This window comes from Aristolochia californica, unplaced genomic scaffold (assembly GCF_029961685.1).
Source record: "Aristolochia californica isolate CCGP_79_NKW_82.1479 unplaced genomic scaffold, dmAriCali1.0.hap1 SCAF_1, whole genome shotgun sequence".
NCBI classification, from domain to species: Eukaryota; Viridiplantae; Streptophyta; class Magnoliopsida; order Piperales; family Aristolochiaceae; genus Aristolochia; species Aristolochia californica.
The window spans coordinates 55,625,684-55,645,070 of record NW_027181770.1 but is presented as its reverse complement, the minus strand read 5'-3'; the positions used below and the strand labels follow the sequence as shown (position 1 = coordinate 55,645,070).

Here is a 19,387-nt window from a genome sequence, read left to right as displayed (position 1 = left end):
TTCGGCTGTTTCTTCGGCAAGGGCCCAATGGTGGACAAGTGGCTCTGAATAGACAGGGAATAGGCTTCCAGTTGAAAGTCCTGAATCTGGAACAAACATGAGGGCTTGAGAAGGAAAGTTCTTCCCAGATGTGTTTTGGAAGAAAGGTTCGCGACATATGGGAAGATGGATCCTCCGCTTGTCATCTTCTCCACAACACACTCCATTATACCACGTAGCTTCCGGAACTTGCAGAAGTTTACATATTCTTTGTCCGTAGCTCTGGCAAAAACAAAAAAAGCTACCCCTAACTCCACCAAAAACAAAAGGTAAGAAAGAATTTATGGCGATCATGGAAGAGGAGAGAAGAACAGTAACTTTAGGTTTCTTTAACACTCTCCTTCCTGTTAAGCCAAAGAAACAGGAGATCCTTCAAAAACTTGCTCAATACGAAGAGTTTTTTTTTCCTTTCTTTATTTTTTATTTGAGAACATTTTAATGCTTTTAACATGCCAATCGAAAATAGGATGTTATGTTGCATGTCATATAAAAGAATGAGAATCAAAGAGATAAAGCAAAATGACAAGAACAAATCTACCTAGTTCAACAAATATAAGATACAGTTTTTTTTTTTTTTTGCTATGTAAGAAGAGTTAGCCAGGAATAGTACTACATAAATAATTGTTAAGAGAGACCATTAATTTGTAAGGCTGAGCAATGAATCTCTTAAGTGAGTAGTAATTTTAATATTAAACTTCACTCAGTTTAATGAAGTATTACTGCCCATGAAAAAAGATGTTACATAATACTTATAGAATGTCTATTGCATTTCAGATTTTTGGTGGTTCGATATCGTGCATGAAATGTTATGCCCTAGCTTGCCCGAAACCCACCCATGTAGCCATTAAAGGTCTGTTTGGAACTACTAGAAAAGAATAGAAAAGAAAGATAAAAGAAAAAAATAAAAAAATGTTTCTTTTATCTTGTTTGGATGCCCACATATGTAACTTATTTCTTGCCACCCAAAGAGATCAACTAGTTTGTATAGGGATCGATTACATATCCTAAATTTAATATTTATCTATTATAGTTTCCTCGTAATGCACATATGAGGAAGAAGCATGCACTTCTCTCCTGTTGACATTTGTGCCCACTTACAATGCCACCTTCTCTACCTCCATTTTGTACATAAACCTACAACAGAGGCCACATGTTTGAAAAAGCAAAACTCGGAACATTCTCAGACAGGCCTATTTTTTTAGATTGATCCATCCATTCATGGCTATACATGAAGGATTAAAATGATATTTATTGTTACCACTGTGCTGGTCTTGTGTTAGGTAGAAAGAAGGGGTGAGCTTTCCAAGGGAGGTAACAACGGAAAGGGCTGTGATTCCATCTCACCCAAATAGGCAATCGGAAGGAGGCACATTTCATGACGTCGTCGACTGCGTGGACTGGAGATATTCATTGGTTTCATGGGAAGGGATTTGGTGAAGCAGACATGATCAGTGTTGCCTGATTGAGGAAGTATTCATTAGAAAAGAGACGAAGAAACAAAAGGCAAAACAAAGAATCACCATCTATCCAACTTGGAGGGGCCGATGATAGTTTAGATATTTGTTCTTATTTTCTTGTCTCATTTACAGTTGCTCCTTTATTCGTTTGATAAATCTTTATTTTTTTATTTTTTAAAATTTCTCTTTGATGGAATTTTAGCAATGATTGAAGAATGAAGCCTTTTAGATCCATTTTGTTAGATTTGCTTTTTCATTAACTTTATTAAGCATGATTTAACACTAATCCTAACTTACCTAATCCTAGTCGAAAACTGATTCCCATTTCCATGGAAAGTTCTGGTCACTTTCTTTGTCGGAGAAACTTTTCTCCAACTTTTAGGTCATGACACCGACTCTTCATTGGCGATGCCAAGGAAACTAAAAGTTTCTCATAATGGAAACACTTCCTGTCCAAGCAAATGTGCATGCTCTCAACATGGTTTCGAAAACCAGATATTCATAAACTCTAGACAAATCGTGACCACGTTTTAGTTCTAGTGATAGCGAATGATTCTGAAAAATGGGTAGATATTCCTCTGTTTGAATTCTAACGGTTTTTCCTATCTCATCTATAGTTGCTCCTTTATTTTATCTAAACCGCTCCTTTATTTATAAGCCCAATAAAATTTTCTCTACCCCTTTATATTTATTTTCTTTTCTCTTAGAATTCCATCATTTTAAGATGAAAAATATTATAACTACGAGAGAAACTATATATCTCTCTCATTTTTTTTTCTCCATGATTCTCTGTTGCCAAACAATAGAAAATCACTTTCTTTCTCCTTTTCTTTTCTAGGGGTTCCAAACAAAACCTAAGTGAACAACATTCAAATGGGGATATCTTCTGTGTAGGCTTTGTGGAGTAGTGGTAGCTCTATAATTTACTGTTGCTCTAAGACTATGCATAAGGGTGGCATCGAACTGACCCAGTTTGTGAACAGTTTGAGTTAGGCTCGATCCTAGGTCTGTTTGGCTTTGTTAAATTTAGGACCCCGTGATTAGAACCTCGAGAAAAGTAAGAGAGTGAGAGAAGAGGAGAAAAAGAGACAAAGAGAGAAAATTCAGGTAGAGAAAGGTGAAAGAGAGGATAGGAGAGAGCCTTTAGGGTAAGAGAGTTTGGATGAATTGAGAGAAGGGGAGAGAGACTTGATGCTCTATCCCAAGCCAAACGCCTCTATTTATAGTTTTTGAGAGGATGTTACAAAGTCTATAAGCCCTTTGGGCTTCTCCATACTCGTGTATGCTTGAGCCCATCTTCTAACACTCCCTCAAACTGGTGGTGAGAAAAAATCATAAATGCCCAGCTTGCTACAAATTATGGGCATGATTTTGTGAGTGACAGGCTTTGTGAGGATGTCTACGACTTGTCCTTGTGAGGAGATATGTTTGAGGAATAATATATCGGCTTACAAATTTTCTCGTATAAAGTGGTATTCTTTCATGGAAGACTAGATTTTAAGTAATATAGATCACCGCTTGATTATCTCAACATAGATCCATAGAAGCTCCTTCATAGAATCCCAGTTCAATAAGAAGGGACATGATCCATCGAAGCTCACTGATTGTGTGTGTGCTTCTTACTTCACCATGTAACCAAGTTTCCTTTAACCATTGTACAATACCCAAACGTGGATTTTTTGTCATTTGGGGATTCAACCCAGTCTGCATCCGAGAACCCTTCTATGTTGAAGAGACCATAGTTTTCATAGAGAAACCCTCTTCTTAGAGTTCCTTTCAAATATTGTTTTCAATGCATGCCAATGAGTAAGTTACGATTTGTGCATGTATTGACTTGCCACACTTACTGCATATGAGATATCTGATCTTGTCACATAGAGGTAAATAAGTGATTGGCTAAATTTATCAAACCATGCATGAGGAGATTGTTTCAGACCAAATAAAGATTTATTCAATCAACATACCGATTCCCCCTCAACCACAAATCCAAGTAGCTGTTGCATATAATTTTTTTTAATATCCCCATTTAGGAAAGCATTTTTCACATCAAGCTGATAGACCAGCCAGGAAGAATTAGCAGCAAGGGATAACAATATACGTATCGAGTTTAATTTTACCACCGAAGAGAATGTTTACTTATAATCAATTCCATAGTATTGAGTATAGCCTTTTGCAATGAGGCGTACTTTAAGGCGAGCAATTGATCCATTCGAATTATGTTTAGTTGTATATACTATTAAATTGGATCCAAGGCATATCCCAAAATGACTAGCCAACTTAGGAAACCTCTTATGCTAACTAATAAACTCAAGATCTTTGATATGACTAATCCATGTGAGACTATTTCTTAAAACTCCCCCTCACGTGTAGGCACGTGGATAATTTAGGTGGAGGCCCTCACATGTAGGCAAGTGGATAATTTGGGTGGAGGCCCACATACGAGTACCAGCTCTGGTACCATGTTAAATTGGGTCTAAGGCCTAGCCAACCTAGGAAACCTCTTCTGCCAACTAAGAAACTAAAGATCTTTGATCTCACTAATCTATGTAGGATTATTCCTTAACATATACCCACTTACATCCAACGGATTTCTTGCTTGAAGGAAGAGGAACTAAAGCCCATGTCAGATTCTCATATAGTGCGTGCATTTTTTTCTTCCATGGTCGTCTTCCATCTTGGATGCCTCAAAACCTCCAGATAGGGTTGTGGTATAGAGATGGAGGAGATAGATGCAAGAAATTAACAACATGAAGAAGACAAACGATGGTGAGACACCAAATTAGATATGGGGTGAGAATTAGAGGGCCTAGGTCAAGTCTTGAGTTCTTTCCTTAAGGCGATATGCCAAGTATCATATTGTAGTCCAAATGGAATATGAGTAGGTGGAGATGGAATTACCTTAGTGAGATCTATAAACTTCGCAGGTGTGGTATCAGCCAATGCTTCAGGGGGTTGAAGAGTTTCTGTAGCACGAGGCACAACCGATCAGGGAGAGGCTTGTACAAATGAGAGACCTAGAGGATCATTTTCGAAGTAGTATGAAGTGTCTTCAAAGAAGGTCACATCCCTAGACACAAGTAACCTTTGGAGAGTATGATTATAGTACACATAACCTTTCTGTGTGCGAGAGTATCCTAAGAAGATACACTTGATAGATTTCGGATCAAGTTTACTTTGCTGAGATGATATAATATGAACAAAACATGCACACCCGAAGACTCTCAATGGAAACAAAAAAGGTTCATCATTTAAAATAATAACGAGTATGTAGATTTATGACCTAGGAGAGATGGGGTTAACCTATTAATGACAAAGTACACAATAAGTATGGCAGGTGGCCAGTAGAAGTCTGGTACTTTCATGAAGTATAATAAGTTGTAGGCTACCTGTAGGAGATGACAGTTCTTCTGTTCCGCTACACCTTTTTGTTGAGGGGTGTAGACACAAGACATCTGATGGATAATGCCATTTTTGTGACGAAAGGAGTCAAGGTCACCAGAAAGATATTCTTTGGCATTATCAAAGTGGAGTACTTTTGTTTTCTTACCAAATTGAGTGACCACCATAGCATGAAAGGACTTAAAAATGGATAAAATTTTAGATCTCTCTTTATAGAGGAATATCTATATGACACGAGTAAAATCATCAATAAATGTGATAAAGTACTTAACTCTGGAAATGTTTGAGACACTCAATGGTCTCTATACATCTATGTGGATCATGGAAAAAGGACCATCACCTTTTAGTTTAATCTGAGGTGAATATGTGGTCCTCTGGTATTTGCTCAGTTGGCACACTTCATAGTTCAAATTTGACAAATTTTTGAATGCTAAAAAGAGAAGGTGAAGAGATAGTGTTGAGGGATGTCCTAACCGATTGTGCCATAATCTTGCCTCGGTGTTCTTGGTTGGGATTGCATTTATTTGAGGCAAGTCCAGGTAGTAGAGGCCCCCTTGTTCATGGCCTCCACCAATCACCCTCTTCGTTGTTAGATCCTGAAACACGCAAGAAGAGGGTGAGAAGGTGATGGAGCAGTTAAAATGTTTAGTAAGCAGACAGACAGACAATAGGTTCAAGGGAAAGGTAGGAACAAAGAGGATATCTATAAGTAGAAGTGATGGGGTAAAAAAGGTGGATCCTTTCCCGAGATCTTTGGTTTGGGATCCATTAGCTATGGTAACAAATTTATCGGAAAGGCTAGGAGAGAAAGAATATAGTAGACCTTTGTTACCTATGAGATGCTCGGAGGCCCTTGAGTCAATAATCCAGGATGAAGAGGAGGTAGTGGCAGATAGTACGCCTGAAGCAGTGGTGGCAGCGATAATAGTGGAGGAGCTCGGAGAAGAGACCATAAGAGTTTTCATCATGTGGAATAGGTCATACTCATCATCAATGAAGGTCTTTTTGTCTGACTATGCTGCAAACTTGTCCTCCTTTGTGCCACTAGCTGAGGCTTGATTAGCCATCGACCATTCTAGCATGTCAAGGAGTTTCCAACAGTTCGATGGAGTGGTTGAACCTCCCACAGTGAGTGCATTCCTTATAGTTTGTTATAGGGGGACTAGTCCTTCCACCTCTCCCTTGACCTCCTCTATAACTTCTACCACAACCTCAGTTGGTAGAAGATGTGCCCTATTACCGAAGTACATGGCTGATGATACTTAAGTAGGAGAGGGGGAAGAAGAATCTAGAATGCGGAGTAAGGTGCCACATACATCATCAAATGTGGGAATAGCGGAGGAGCCAAGGAGTTGAGTTTTAGCAACTTCAAGATAAGGCTTAATATTTTCTAAATAGATAATGGTTGCTAAGATGTCATTCTGCTTGTCTTGAATAGAGACATCGATGAAGTTAGGTTGAGCTACCTTCTATTCTAGAATAACCCCTCTGAATCCCAAGTACTCATGTAAATTGTCTCATTTGTTTAGTATTAAACATACTTTGGAAGACATCATACAACTTTTGTAGACTGTATGTGCTAGAGTACAATTTGACACATGTATCCCAAACCTGTTTGGTTGTATCCAACCTTTTCATGGTGACAAAAAGGGAGAAAAAAGTATAGCATAGATAAAAGGGGAGTCAACACTAAATAGCAATAAAATAAAATGAAGTACCATGAATGCGTAGATCAAGGGGGAGTAAGTTACCATGCAAAAACAAATCTAGGGGAAACCCATATTTAAGGAGTTAAATTCTCATGTTGTAATGATAGAAAATTAGGGCTTCATTTCTTATGATTGATATAGTTTGGAATAAGCACACAAACATTATATATTGGTAATAATATAACACTTCCAAAATTATCATCAAAGAGTTTTTATTTGTATAGACTTCAAGCTAGAGATTTTGTCATCATAAAAGAGAAGGAGATTTTTATACCAATGAGTAAAATGATGTTAGTGTCCATTATTTTAATAACAAAATGAGTAGCATCAAATTGTGATACTAATGATGTTATTGGTTTATGTTAGACATATGTCACCCAACACAATTATGTGGTCTATGGCAAAAGCTCAAGACAAGATAGTGAAAAAATCAAGTTGCCTAGTTAAAACCTAAAGCAAAAAATCATTGAAGAAATGTTACTGCAAAGAAAAACCTACATGAAGTGGAAACATAAGGACTTGAAGATTTATAGTCTAAGTGTCATACAAAGTCTCAAGAACTCTAGCAATGTCAAAGCATAGATAGCCAGATTCCAATTCTCAGGTAAAAATATGTTTGGAGCAGAGGACATGCAATCTTTTCTAAAACTATATTTAAAAATATCATATAAATATTTTTGAATCATTAAGTTACAATGTATGATCAATCATTCTTTATGAAGCATGAGTGACAATCCTAAAAGTAGCTAGGCATGGTAAGTCATCCTTTATGGAGCGTGATCTATCATATAAAATGTTGCTAGGAAAGAATTATAAAACATGATCAATCATCCTCTTAACATAATCGATTTTACAAAATATTGCCAAGCAAAATTGAAGTATGATCTATCAAGGGTATAAAAGCATGATTAATCAATCAAATCTACAAAAGGTTGCAAAGTGGTTGATTGATGTTATAATTGATCATAAGGCCATAAAAACTAAAAAATATAGTGATTGGGAGATGATTGATCAATCAACAACCATGTGTAGACTTTTGAACAATGGTAAAGAAATGACTAGTTTCGCCAAGAAATGTATAAATAGGGACCCAAACTTGTCCTTGAGAATGGACTGAGCATATATTGGCATACCAAACATTTGAAGAAAGGTTTTTGTGTCTCAATTTCTAATTTTACCCATTTGCATGAGAAAAAGATCAAACATGCCTATATTTCCAAATTCTCTTCATATTTCTTGGTATTCCTAGTTTCATTAAGCTCCACAAGCTTAGAGTTTGGAAGCGTGGATCTCGCTAGGATAGGGTTGTTTTTGCAAAAATGTAAACTTTTTTTTTTTCTCTTTTGTATTTTCACTTTATTTTGAAAAATGTTTTATATAATCTTAAATCTAGAAGGAAAGTGTCCAGTAGAGCCACAATCTAGTTATATTAAGATCTCTTTTGAAGAGATTGAGAAGATATACTTGGGTATTACACTTGGCTTAAAGAGAGCCAATTGAGCTTTTCATAATTTTTCTAATAGAGTAAATTAGTAATTTTTTTCAAGGGTTCTAGGATAGTGATTACCACTAGAGAAATATCGACTACAATTGTTTTATTTATTTTTGCCTCTTTATGGTTGTGTATATGTGCTTAGAATTTTTATTACTTGCTTTTAATTACACCTAAGCGGTTATTTTTAATTTTATACTCAATTCACCTCCTCTTAAATGCCACCCAGGCCCGCAACTTCTCCATCTTCATATTCCTCTTTGTTTTCTTCAGTGGCTTCGATGCATGCTCAAGTGAAGCATCAGAAAAGTCTAATCTTTTTTTCTAAAATTATTATATTACTAAAAATATAGTAATAAAAATTAATAATCTAATAATAAATTATAATAGTAATTGTGTATAAATTATTTATTGTAATAATATGATCAATAATTTTTTTATAATTCTACTAAAATAATAATAATAATATAATAATAATAACAACTATACACAATGATAATAATTATAATTTTAGTAGTATTATAATAATGCATATAATATAATAAACTAAAAAATAAATATTATAAATATTATTTATTTTATACTTTTGACTTTCTATTGATTTGACTTGTTTAATTTATCCCCTTTTCCAATGTTAAAATTACTATTTTTTACAATAATTTAATAAAAAATTATTTTTTAACCCACCCCTCACCAATGACCAAGGCTTTGATCATTTTAAGAGTGAATGGAAACAAAAGTAGTGGTCTGGCCCCAACTTGAAGGGATCATCTAGCAAAAAAATTTGAAAGTCGATATAAACCTAAACTTCATATAATGGAGGTTATTCATCATGGGGCCTTAATTGTATTGACTAATTTTAGAAAAAAATTATCATGAAGTTCTTGATAAATATATTAGAAATTTACCACCCTTTAATTGAAATAATTTCATAAATTGTATACATTTAAAAATAAAAATTCCCATAATTAGATCAATTATAGGTCAAATGATTGAAATAATTATTATATCAATATAGATCGATTAACTTTAAGCCAATACATTTAAATAATTTAACTTTGATATTTAAATAATTAAAATGAAATTATCTTAAATTTAAATTATTATTTATTATTAAAAGTATAATAAATTTTGTATTAAAATATTATTATAGTTATTATATCCTATTTTACTTCCCTCTTTGGAATTTTATTTCACTGCAACTACTTGGGACTTCTAAAAAACTTTTCTAAAGCTATAATTAGACTTGCTAACTCTAGAATTACCTTTACCTCAATGTTAAAACTATCATTGCCCATTCCTAACATAGCTTTTAAGGAAGGAACAAGAGAAATGATGGGATTGTATTTTTTTATTTACTAGAAAATACTGATACATATTCAAAGTTAAAATGGACATTAAATGGTATTATAGAAGTAATATAATTTTTTTAAAAAACCCAAAAAAGTTCTTAAACCACTTAAGGCATGTAATAATCATCAAAATTATTAAATTTTTATAATTTTATAAATAATAATTAATGATAAATATAAATAAAGAATTTTTATATAAATATAAAAGTATTATCTTTGTGCTAAAACACTGAAATAAATTGAAGTTCTAAGAAACACAAGAAAAAATGGAAGAAATTTTCTCAAGAGTGAAATTAATTATTTTTGGTTTAATCATTTATTATTTAAAATAATATTTTTTATATTTTAAATTATTTAATATATTTAAAATTCCAATTAATTAATTTTTTGGGTGCAATTTTAATGAATTAATATTTATTTTATTATTTTTTATAAAACTTTAAGATATTATAAAGGTGTCTACACCTTTTAGCTTCAACATCATGTTCTTCCATTTAAAATAATTTTTATTATATTTTAAAGTTTTTATTTTTAATTTTTTAATTTTTAATTTATTTTTTTCCTTTTAAAATTTATTATTTTTATTAAAATATTTTTAAAATTTCATTAAAATTGAGGAATTTTTGAAAGATGAAAAATTCAAAAAATAATTTTTTGGTTATTTATTTAAAATAATTTAAATTTAAATTCTAAAAAATAATATTATTTTAATTCTTTTAAGTTACATATATTATTTTAATAAATTTATTTCAAAAAATCAAATTAAATTTATTCATGTTAATATAATAGCAATTTAGTATAAGTAAATCATTCATCTTTAGATTTTACTATCATTTAATAATTATAATTAGATTTTAACAATTTTATTAAAACCAACCGGGTGAGATGACCAAGGCTAGTTCAACTTTCCCCCAACCTTCCCTTTACAATGGGGGAGTAGGGATGAAACCCAACCCTTCCCCTTTTGATGTCAATAGGGGAAAGACCCTCACCTTGCCCATTGCCAATGGAAGATGGGGGTTCCACCCCTCCCTCTCCCCTTTCTCGACTGATGTTACTTACCACTATGTATACAACTACATCAACAAGGGAATCAAGTGTGAATTTGAAAATGATAAAGACCCAAATGGGTATCTTCCTCTTAATTTTCATATAAAAGTTAATCTCATAAGCATTACAAAGGGGGAGTACCAAGAGAAAAATAATGAAAATGGTTCACCCAATTAAAAATATTAGAAACTAGGAAGAAAATATTAGTGGGTCCAATCAACAAATTGCAATCACATGCACACATCTTGATAAAAAAAAAATCAAGTCTATTAAAGGGTTTATTGAAAAATGGTTAGTGACATATTAATTTAAAATACTTTTATTTGATTAAAAATGTTAAATATATTATTATATTTTTTATTTTAATTACATTTATACTTTAATTAACATAATTATATATTTTGTGCAAAATTATTTAAACTTTATATTTATTTTTAAAAAAATGAAATGGTAAATAGATGTGTCTCCCTTTTCACTTAGGTTATATAATGAGATATTTTATGTTAATGATGTTTCAATGTACTAAGTCATAAACTATTAAAGGATCATGCCATAATGGAATTAGTCAAATTTAATCAATCTAATTAATTCAAGATTGTTCCATCTTTATCTCTTGTCTCATTCATATGATCCTTTTTGAGGTGTGAAGCAAACATAGGATACTGAAGCATAGCTAATAAATCCAAGGTGATACAAGAGTTCTTAAAAACTTAACCTTCATAAGCCTAGATGTAATTAAGGTAGTGAGGAGGTTGACCTAGATATCATATTATATAGCAACAAAAGCAAGATTGGCCATTTTACAACCACAACAAGAAAAATATGACAAGCCTAGGGTTTCTTTTGCACCTCATTAGAAGATTCAAAAGCTGGTTAATAATTTACATCTTTCTTCATGAAGTATCTCTTCATTTAACACTACTCGAAGCAGAAATGTTTGAGAAGTTCAGAGAAAAGCTTGACGGGAGGAGTGATCAGCTTGAAGGGGGGTCTTTTTATGAAGCAAACCAGGCTCCAGACTCTTCTTCCAAGTGAGACCCAAATGCACAGTAACAGGCTTGCAGACGACGGAGTTGAAGAGAGTAGGGTTTCCGTTTCTGGGTACAGAAATCATGAACAGTGAGACACTTTTGATAAATGTGAAGCTTCGTAGATGAATTCGATGAATCCATACAGAAGGGGTCAATGTTCACATGATCTGCCTGGTTGAGGAGTTGAGACAAGAGATCTGTACGATGTTTTGCTTTTCTCCAGAAAAAAAACAAGGAAAAAAGAAATGCGGGCAGCCGTGCTCTTTCTTGCCTACTGACCGCATTTTCTGTTTTCTTCCCGAATGGTCGCAACTATCCCAGTCGTTCCCTGGATTTACAAGCCACCCCTTGTTTTCTAGGAGAAGCTAATAATAAAAGCCTGCTACAGTCGCCCAGGAACGAATTCCGAATGGAAATCTAATCAAAAGCTGTTTCTTAATATTATTTCTCAACAGTAACCACCATTATTGGTGTGGCACCGCTCTCTTTTGTCTCACCAGAAACCGATCGTACATCCCTTACTCATTTTTAATCCAACTCCTCCATCATCAACAAGACAGGTTTTGGGGAATTACCTCCCTTCTTCTTCAACAAATATTCTTACCCCTGATTGCTGAACGCCATGTTTTTTTAGCTTTTCCCGTCTTCAAATTCCGATCATTTTTTCTTCTGAGACTTGAATTATGGTATGGGGTTTATTTAATTTCTGGGTCATTCGGGTAAGTCAAGAAAACTCATCAGCTAACACCTATTTTGGACTTAGTTTATAAATGTGCTTGAGTTGTAAAGCAATTAAGTCAAATCAAGTCCATTCATATTTGTAATTCTAGTCACTTTAATCGTCCCGCGAAGTTTCCCTCTTTGAGCAGTCACTAAATTCGGCAACATATGCAGCTTCAACATCTACTGTAATTTTGGGGTTAAGGTGATCATTCCGTTTCTTTTCAGAACGGAATCTCCTGAATTATTTTGGAATGCTATGAACCCTTTTCTAGCAAGAAGACAAGGGATACAGACAAGGGAAATTGGAGAGGACTGAACTGGAGAGCTGCAACCATTGCCATGGCTCATTCAACTCAACTCGTGAGCTTCTTGTCCTTTTGAGCCTTTGCTGCCTTTAGACTTGTCTACCAGGTTACAAGGAGGATTAGGAGTAAGTGAGGTCATGTATCAGACAGTCACAACGATTTGTCTGGTCTTTTTATCGAATACTCCAGGTGGTAGAGGCTTCTTTCATTTTTGTGGATCTAGCCATCAATATAAAACAGTTCATGGGGTCAAGTTCTGGTTAAGATATTTGATACAAGGGGATGTATAAATAAAGAACAAGATGGATCTGTCTACAGTGATTTCCAGGTGTTAAGTCGAAATGGAGCAGTTTCCTCAGGTCCTACAATATCTGAGATTTGTGACTCTCCTTCTTGCATAGAAAAGAGGAGATAGATTTGGGTCTGATCAGAGCTCACTGATGACATTAATCATTTTCTGGGGATGAAATTAAGCCTCCGTCACCCCCAGTGGGGATTGAACACTTACGAAAGAATAAAGTTGCCCTTTTTTTTTTTCCTGAATAGAATTAAGTAGCTAGCAGACATTAATGGAGGAGGAAATCTCATCCAGGTAATGAGTTGTGTTTGAATAGAACTAGAGAAGAATAAAAAATAAAAAGGGAAAGAGAAAAGAGAAACTAAGCAATGGCATTTTGGGTAAAGGGAAAGAGGATAAACAGTGATTACAAGTGCTGGATGAGGAAGAAAGAAAAATCAGGTTATTCCCTTGATTTCTCACCCCTGACTTTTCTCTGTCTCTGTCACTTGTGCCTGCTGCCAGCCTCTTACCATTTCATAAAAGCCCTAAAAGGATTCACCCACTCCACAGCTCTCTCTCTCTCTCTCTCTCTGAAATTCAGTTGTTCTCCTGATTTTGGAATCTAGCCTGCTCACAAGTCTCTCTCTCTATAAGGAATGCTGTTCCAGTTTTAGAAAGAAACTCATCATCTTGGCCTGGATTGAGAGCATGCCTCCCTCCAAATTTACGAACTTCCATCCCAACTGAGATAAACCCACGAAGCAGAAATATAGGATCTTCTTTCTCCTCTTCGAATTGAGTCACCTGATCATCATCTCTCTTTAGCATTTTTCGCTTCTGGCTTTCTCCCTCTCTTGCCAGCACAGCCAACTCCAGAATTCTGCCAAAAATCGCGACTTTTAATTTGCTCTCTGTCAGCATCGACAGCAGCACCTGGTTAGCAGGGAGAAGGCTGAAGCAAGAGAAGAAGCAAGCGAGCGGGAGCTTGATCTCTTCAACCGAACTGTGTTTTCGAAAGAAAAAGGGAGCTGAGAAGGAGATAAGGGTGCCGATCTCGTTACTCAAGTGCATAGATATCTGGTTTGTTCCCCTTCTCTCTCTCCCTCTACCCCTTCCTCTCTCTGGTTTAGCTTTTGACGTTGACCAATAAAGACAAAACAGGAGCAAACCCTAGTGGAAGACGGCCGAACAAGCGCTGCATCAGGAGCAACGAGAGTGAGCAAGCTTGCTGCTTATCGATATCGGTAGCAACATAATAAGAATAATCAAATCCTCGAGCGAGAGCGTCGTCCATCGGTCTAGCCCCCGTCGATATCCGACAACAGACAGTACTGAGGAGAAGAGAAGAGTGAGACAGAACTGAGAGCTTATCCAATTCCAATGGATGCAATCACGGTCGCGGAAAGCTCCAATTGCGAAAGCACCTCGACAAACAGCCCTCTCGCCACCGCCACTGCCGCTACTTCCTCTTCGCCACCGGCTACTCCCAGCCGATACGAGTCGCAGAAGCGTCGTGATTGGAACACTTTCGGGCAGTACCTGAAGAACCACCGTCCCCCGCTGTCGCTTGCTCGCTGCAGCGGTGCCCACGTCCTGGAATTCCTCCGGTATCTCGACCAATTCGGGAAGACCAAAGTCCACACCCAAATCTGCCCTTTCTTCGGCCACCCCAATCCTCCGGCGCCCTGCCCGTGCCCGCTCCGCCAGGCATGGGGCAGCCTCGATGCTCTCATCGGCCGGCTCCGTGCGGCCTACGAGGAGCATGGGGGGAAGCCTGAGGCCAACCCCTTCGGCGCACGCGCAGTGCGACTCTACCTTCGCGAGGTCCGTGAGAGTCAAGCCAAGGCCAGGGGGATCAGCTACGAGAAGAAGAAGCGGAAACGCCCCCCACAGCCAGAGGCCGTTCCCGTTCCGCCCTCCGGTGCAACTTAGCCTCAACACACTTCCACCTGCATTATCGATGGTATCACTACTGAGCTATGGTATGCATATTATATAGCGTGATCGTCATGGAGAATTTTGCATTTCATGATTCTCTATCTGCCTTCTACTTTACTCCCTTACAATTGCCTATTTTCTTCTCTTCTTACTCCTGTCGACAGGGAAACCCAGAAGAACACTACATTTGCTGGTTCCAGTACATATGTTGTTCTCTATATTACTTTACTTGTTTTTGTGCTTCTGTAACTTCTCCTTGACCATCTTCTCACAAAGAGCTAGCATTAGCGCTGGCCTGAGAGCAGGTGAAGAAACCAGTAGTAGCGTTGGCAAAGGCTGTAGTAATTGTTGTGGAAGTGATCAGTATGGTACTAGCTAGTTTTCTCTAAATCATTGGGCAACTGGGCATCCATTTCACATAAGAATGTACTTGAAATTTCATGTATGCCAAGGATTGAATTTCAGTTTAACTGATCAGTGAATCTTTTCTTCTCTCTTTCTGATCTAGCTTTCCTTTTTGTTGCTCTGAGGCTAAAGTCACTTTATTTTATTAAAGGATGAAGCAAGCCAGGTTCATCTGTCAGTCCACCTCTCTTCTCCCTTCCTATGCCCCTCAATTTGATGGCGTTTCCATTTCTCCATGTTGCTGCTGCACTTTGTATATATATTGCCTTCTGTTTCCGGCCCCCAGCCGATCGATGCTTTTTCTTTATCATCTTCAGAAGAGACTTTCAGAGAAGAATGAGGTGATCCACACTCAGTATTAGGTTTAGAGTTGTCTGGCAGACATTCAGGATTCTCCTCCACTTCTATCTCTAATGGTCTTGTTATTTCCTTTTCTTGGGTAGAAGAGATACGCCCTCTTCCCTATCTCTTCGTCTCTCATTTCTGTATTGTGTGTTATCAACATCACATGGCTCTTCAACAGAGATATACTGATGTCTGCAATGGTGAGATCAGTCTGACACTATCCTTGAAACTGTAGAATCTAGTAAGATCTAGTAAGATCTTCCATGAAAGAAGGCCATTCAAGGAAACAGACAACAAGACACTATTTTTCATCAAGGCTACTACTACCTACACACCTGAATTACTCGAGATTTTATTTTATCAAGTAAACGGACTCGAGGATGAAATAATGAGCCGAATTCTTTAGTAGCGATTTACTAATCAATCTGGCCGACAATCCGACTATGTGATGAAATAGTGTGGGACGATGATTGGGTGATCTCCTCTTTTACTCCTCTCTTTCCCGAGTATCTAATCATGTCTTTGAAGTTTCAAATGTATTTCAGTTCTTTCTGTTGGGTGAACGGATTGGCTCCTTTTTATGAAAAATTGGGTACGTTTCGATGTTTGTGGCCTAAGAGGAAGAGTAATTCCACAAGCTTTTCCTTTCGCAAGCTTCGAGTGACGGGCATAGAACTTCCATTATGCCGATTGAAGCTCCTCCATGGCGAGCTTTGGTTGTTTGATCACTTGTGGCCAGTATAGCTTTTGCATGGCTACAATGGCACCAGTGATAATCTTCACATTTGAACGAAGAACGAGCAGTGGACACAGATCCTACTTAAAGTGGTATTGGGTGAGTAAGGTTTGGTATAAGCATCGATAAATATAAATCCAGTCCTGATGAGAATAATTACTGTACTAGAGGCTCAAATAATGGGCCCTTACATCAATCATTTTGGTTTGGAGACAAGGTTAGAGGCTCAAGTGTTTCCTGCTCTGGTCTTCCGATTGGAGGAAGGTGTTGATTGCTATCGAGTTTTGGAAATATAAGATTATAAGTGGAGCTAGTGCGTTTCATTATTTTAGGAATAAAGGTAAGAATATGATTGATCTGTATACTTCTGTTGCAAAATCATGTTTCAGTCCGTAAGTGTCATCCAAATTTGTTTCGGATCTTCTGAAGCGACATGGATTATCGGCTGCAGAAGAGAAGTTCAACAGAATTCTGTGACTCGGGTTTTTGCGAAAGATCGGAGATGAACCAGTCAGGTAAAGAACCATGATCTGCTACAGTTTGCCGTTCTTCGATCGGATTTAATTAAATATACAAGAATTCGCAATGCGTTCATTGACTTCCAGCCAATTTTGGTAGATTAATGGAGGTCGTGACTTTGACTAATTAGTCCGTCGCCAACCTTCTTCAGCGAAAATAAAAGCTTCTGCAGAGGATCCAAAGTGTTATTGCATCCAGAGCGGGACTTGCTACAGAAAAAATAACCACGAATGTTCAAAGATGATTAAGCATGCACCAACTACTTTCTTTTCCTTCATTACGAAACCTTTCTACAGATCCTTTCATGGTCTTAGGTGAGAATTAATTAATTAAACTCACAAAGTCGAGCACTCCAGCAGCAGCTTCCCCAGACGAGCCATCGTCAAGGTAATAGAAGTGAAAACCAAAGACCAAAGTCAGTTCCTTTACGGGCATGTTTTCGATTTCTGAGACCAAAATTTCACTGTTTCTGACTGTCCAAAATTGCCATCGTGACTCCTCCCAGCAGAACCACCCATTTAATTTTCTCACGCTTTTCGTGGTGGCGCAAAGAGACATTGGACGATCGGGGGTTTGAACCTCAACGAGAGTAAGGAAGAGAACAGCAGCAGAAACTGTTATTTGACGAGTTGTTCATCAAAGCGCCGCCCGTCCGTCGTCGATCCCAATCACTTCGAGGAGGCTCGATGACTACGTTCTTCGTCTACGATACCAAAAGCTTGGTTGGTCTCTGTGAACAGGAGAGATTTTAAGGCGGGAAAAACAAGCCAGGGAGAGGAGAATCGCAGCGGCGAGGACGAGAATCCCGCAATTGACGGTCAAGTTGGACCGGTCTTTGAGTTGACGGGGTAAGTGGGGTCGGATGGGCCCACCAGTCGTGCGGTCTCACGTGGGCCGTGAGGACGATGTCGGGTGCCTTTCGGCCGGGAAGGGAAGGGGCCGACAAGTAGCGTCGGTGTCCGTACGCGGGGGGTTGGGAAGGAAAACGTCGTCACGTCCGCATCGCTGCCGGCCGAGGGGCCGCCTCCCCTAGGCCCCCACCCCCTCCCCCGCCCACTCCGTTTTCCCCCATCTTTTCTTATTCTTTTTTCTCTCTTTTTTCGGAAGTGATATGACGTCCGTACCGGAGTGGTCGCATCGGTTTCTTGTCGGAAATGATTTTTCAGAAGAAGGGCCAAAAATGGAAAATTAAAATTACAATTTGGGGAAAAATGTCCCAAACAATTCTGCAGCACCCGGACGCCTTTTTATAGGAAAAGAAAGGTGAAGGAAACGTCTTGTCGTTGTGCCCTCGGTTGCTTGAGATTTCAGAACGAAAGTTGGAATTGGAATTCAATTGCCTGTGGTTTTTTCGTTTGTAACGTATCGGTCTGTCACAGACTTCTCAGCTACAAAGTTACAAACTACAAAATGGACCTGATCAGCTCCTGGCTGTTTATTCACCCTTTTTTTTTTCTCTCTGTCTTGAAACTTAGGATTTCATGATGTATAATCACAGTAGAAGAAGGTTTTGTGAGGAAACGAGTAAGAGTATCGAATTTGGTGAAAATAGGAAGAAGAATAGGGTAATGGATTTTTTCAAACCCTCCCCCTTAAGTTATATTTATAATTGATAAAAATATAATATTAAAATTTACCCTTCATCCCAGTAAGAATGAAGAAGAGACATGAAACATAAACTAATTATATTAATGATACTCCGGCATATTCATATCTTTTAATACTCTCTATGTATTCAAGATTCTTTTTTGCACTTTAATTATTCATCCATCTAGATGCATAAAAACTTACATATGATGTAAATAAGTTTGTCAGCTTATGTGATAGATAAAGCTTTTTCCTTTTTTTTTAAAAAAAATTGGTTGTTACCTCATAACCCAATTTTTTTAATGCAAACCAATAACATTATGGTTGTCGAAGCCATTTACGATTTTGAAGTAAAGAACCTAATACTTGTTCTAACTTAGTTGAGCTTTAAGAAAACATAAAAAGGTAAATATTTTTAGGTCTTATTAAGAACAAATCTCTAGGAAGGGGTGAATAGGTTTGTTAATTTTTTTTTCTTAATTTATCTCTTTTTTGTTTAGTCTTTATATATGTGTATTTATATTTCAATAAATTCATTGTACAAAAACCAATAAAATTTATGTTTGTTCACAAAAATCGAGGTACATGTAAAAAAAAATCTCATACAAATTACGCACAAATTTTTTATGTAGTTCATAATCATTATGCCGATTGTTAGGCCATCCTCGAGATGTTTTAGCACCTTGAGTTTCATTAAGATTGAGTTGTTTTACAACAACTACAACAATTTGCCTCTAAGACCGATTATAATACTACTCACATAGGGTCTCACGCCACTCAATTGACCATAACAGCCAATAGACAATAACACACCCTTAGATTACAACAGCGAACTAGGCATTCAATCTTCTTTGATTCGCAAAAGGATTTTCCAACAACTTGTAGGTAGGTTATACAAGCCCAACCCACACAAGGATGTTTCACCAACTCATTAGACACACTAGCCAAGATGCGTGAATGTATTTTTCAGCATTTTACTAGGCATACCTTCCTAGACTTTTAAAGGGATTTTCAACACAA

The 19,387-nt window shown here is 36.9% G+C and overlaps 1 protein-coding gene across 4 annotated transcripts; it reads left to right on the top strand.

The window, feature by feature from the left end:
* The first annotated feature begins 13,402 nt into the window (after positions 1 to 13,402).
* LOC137951645 (protein G1-like5) lies at positions 13,403 to 15,729 on the top strand. 4 transcript variants are annotated; one of them, XR_011112153.1, is made up of 3 exons: positions 13,403 to 13,917; positions 13,999 to 14,819; positions 15,332 to 15,729. XR_011112153.1 is itself a non-coding variant. In XM_068798460.1 (2 exons), the coding sequence occupies exon 2, from the start codon at positions 14,218 to 14,220 to the stop codon at positions 14,767 to 14,769; it is 552 nt and encodes a 183-aa protein (XP_068654561.1). In that variant the 5' UTR covers positions 13,404 to 13,917; positions 13,999 to 14,217; the 3' UTR covers positions 14,770 to 15,275. The 4 variants fall into 4 exon arrangements, 2 of the variants coding, with proteins under 2 accessions (XP_068654561.1, XP_068654573.1); XR_011112149.1 differs by lacking the exon at positions 15,332 to 15,729 and adding an exon at positions 14,940 to 15,275 and having other exon boundaries at positions 13,404 to 13,917; XM_068798460.1 differs by lacking the exon at positions 15,332 to 15,729 and having other exon boundaries at positions 13,404 to 13,917; positions 13,999 to 15,275.
* Positions 15,730 to 19,387: the final 3,658 nt, after the last annotated feature.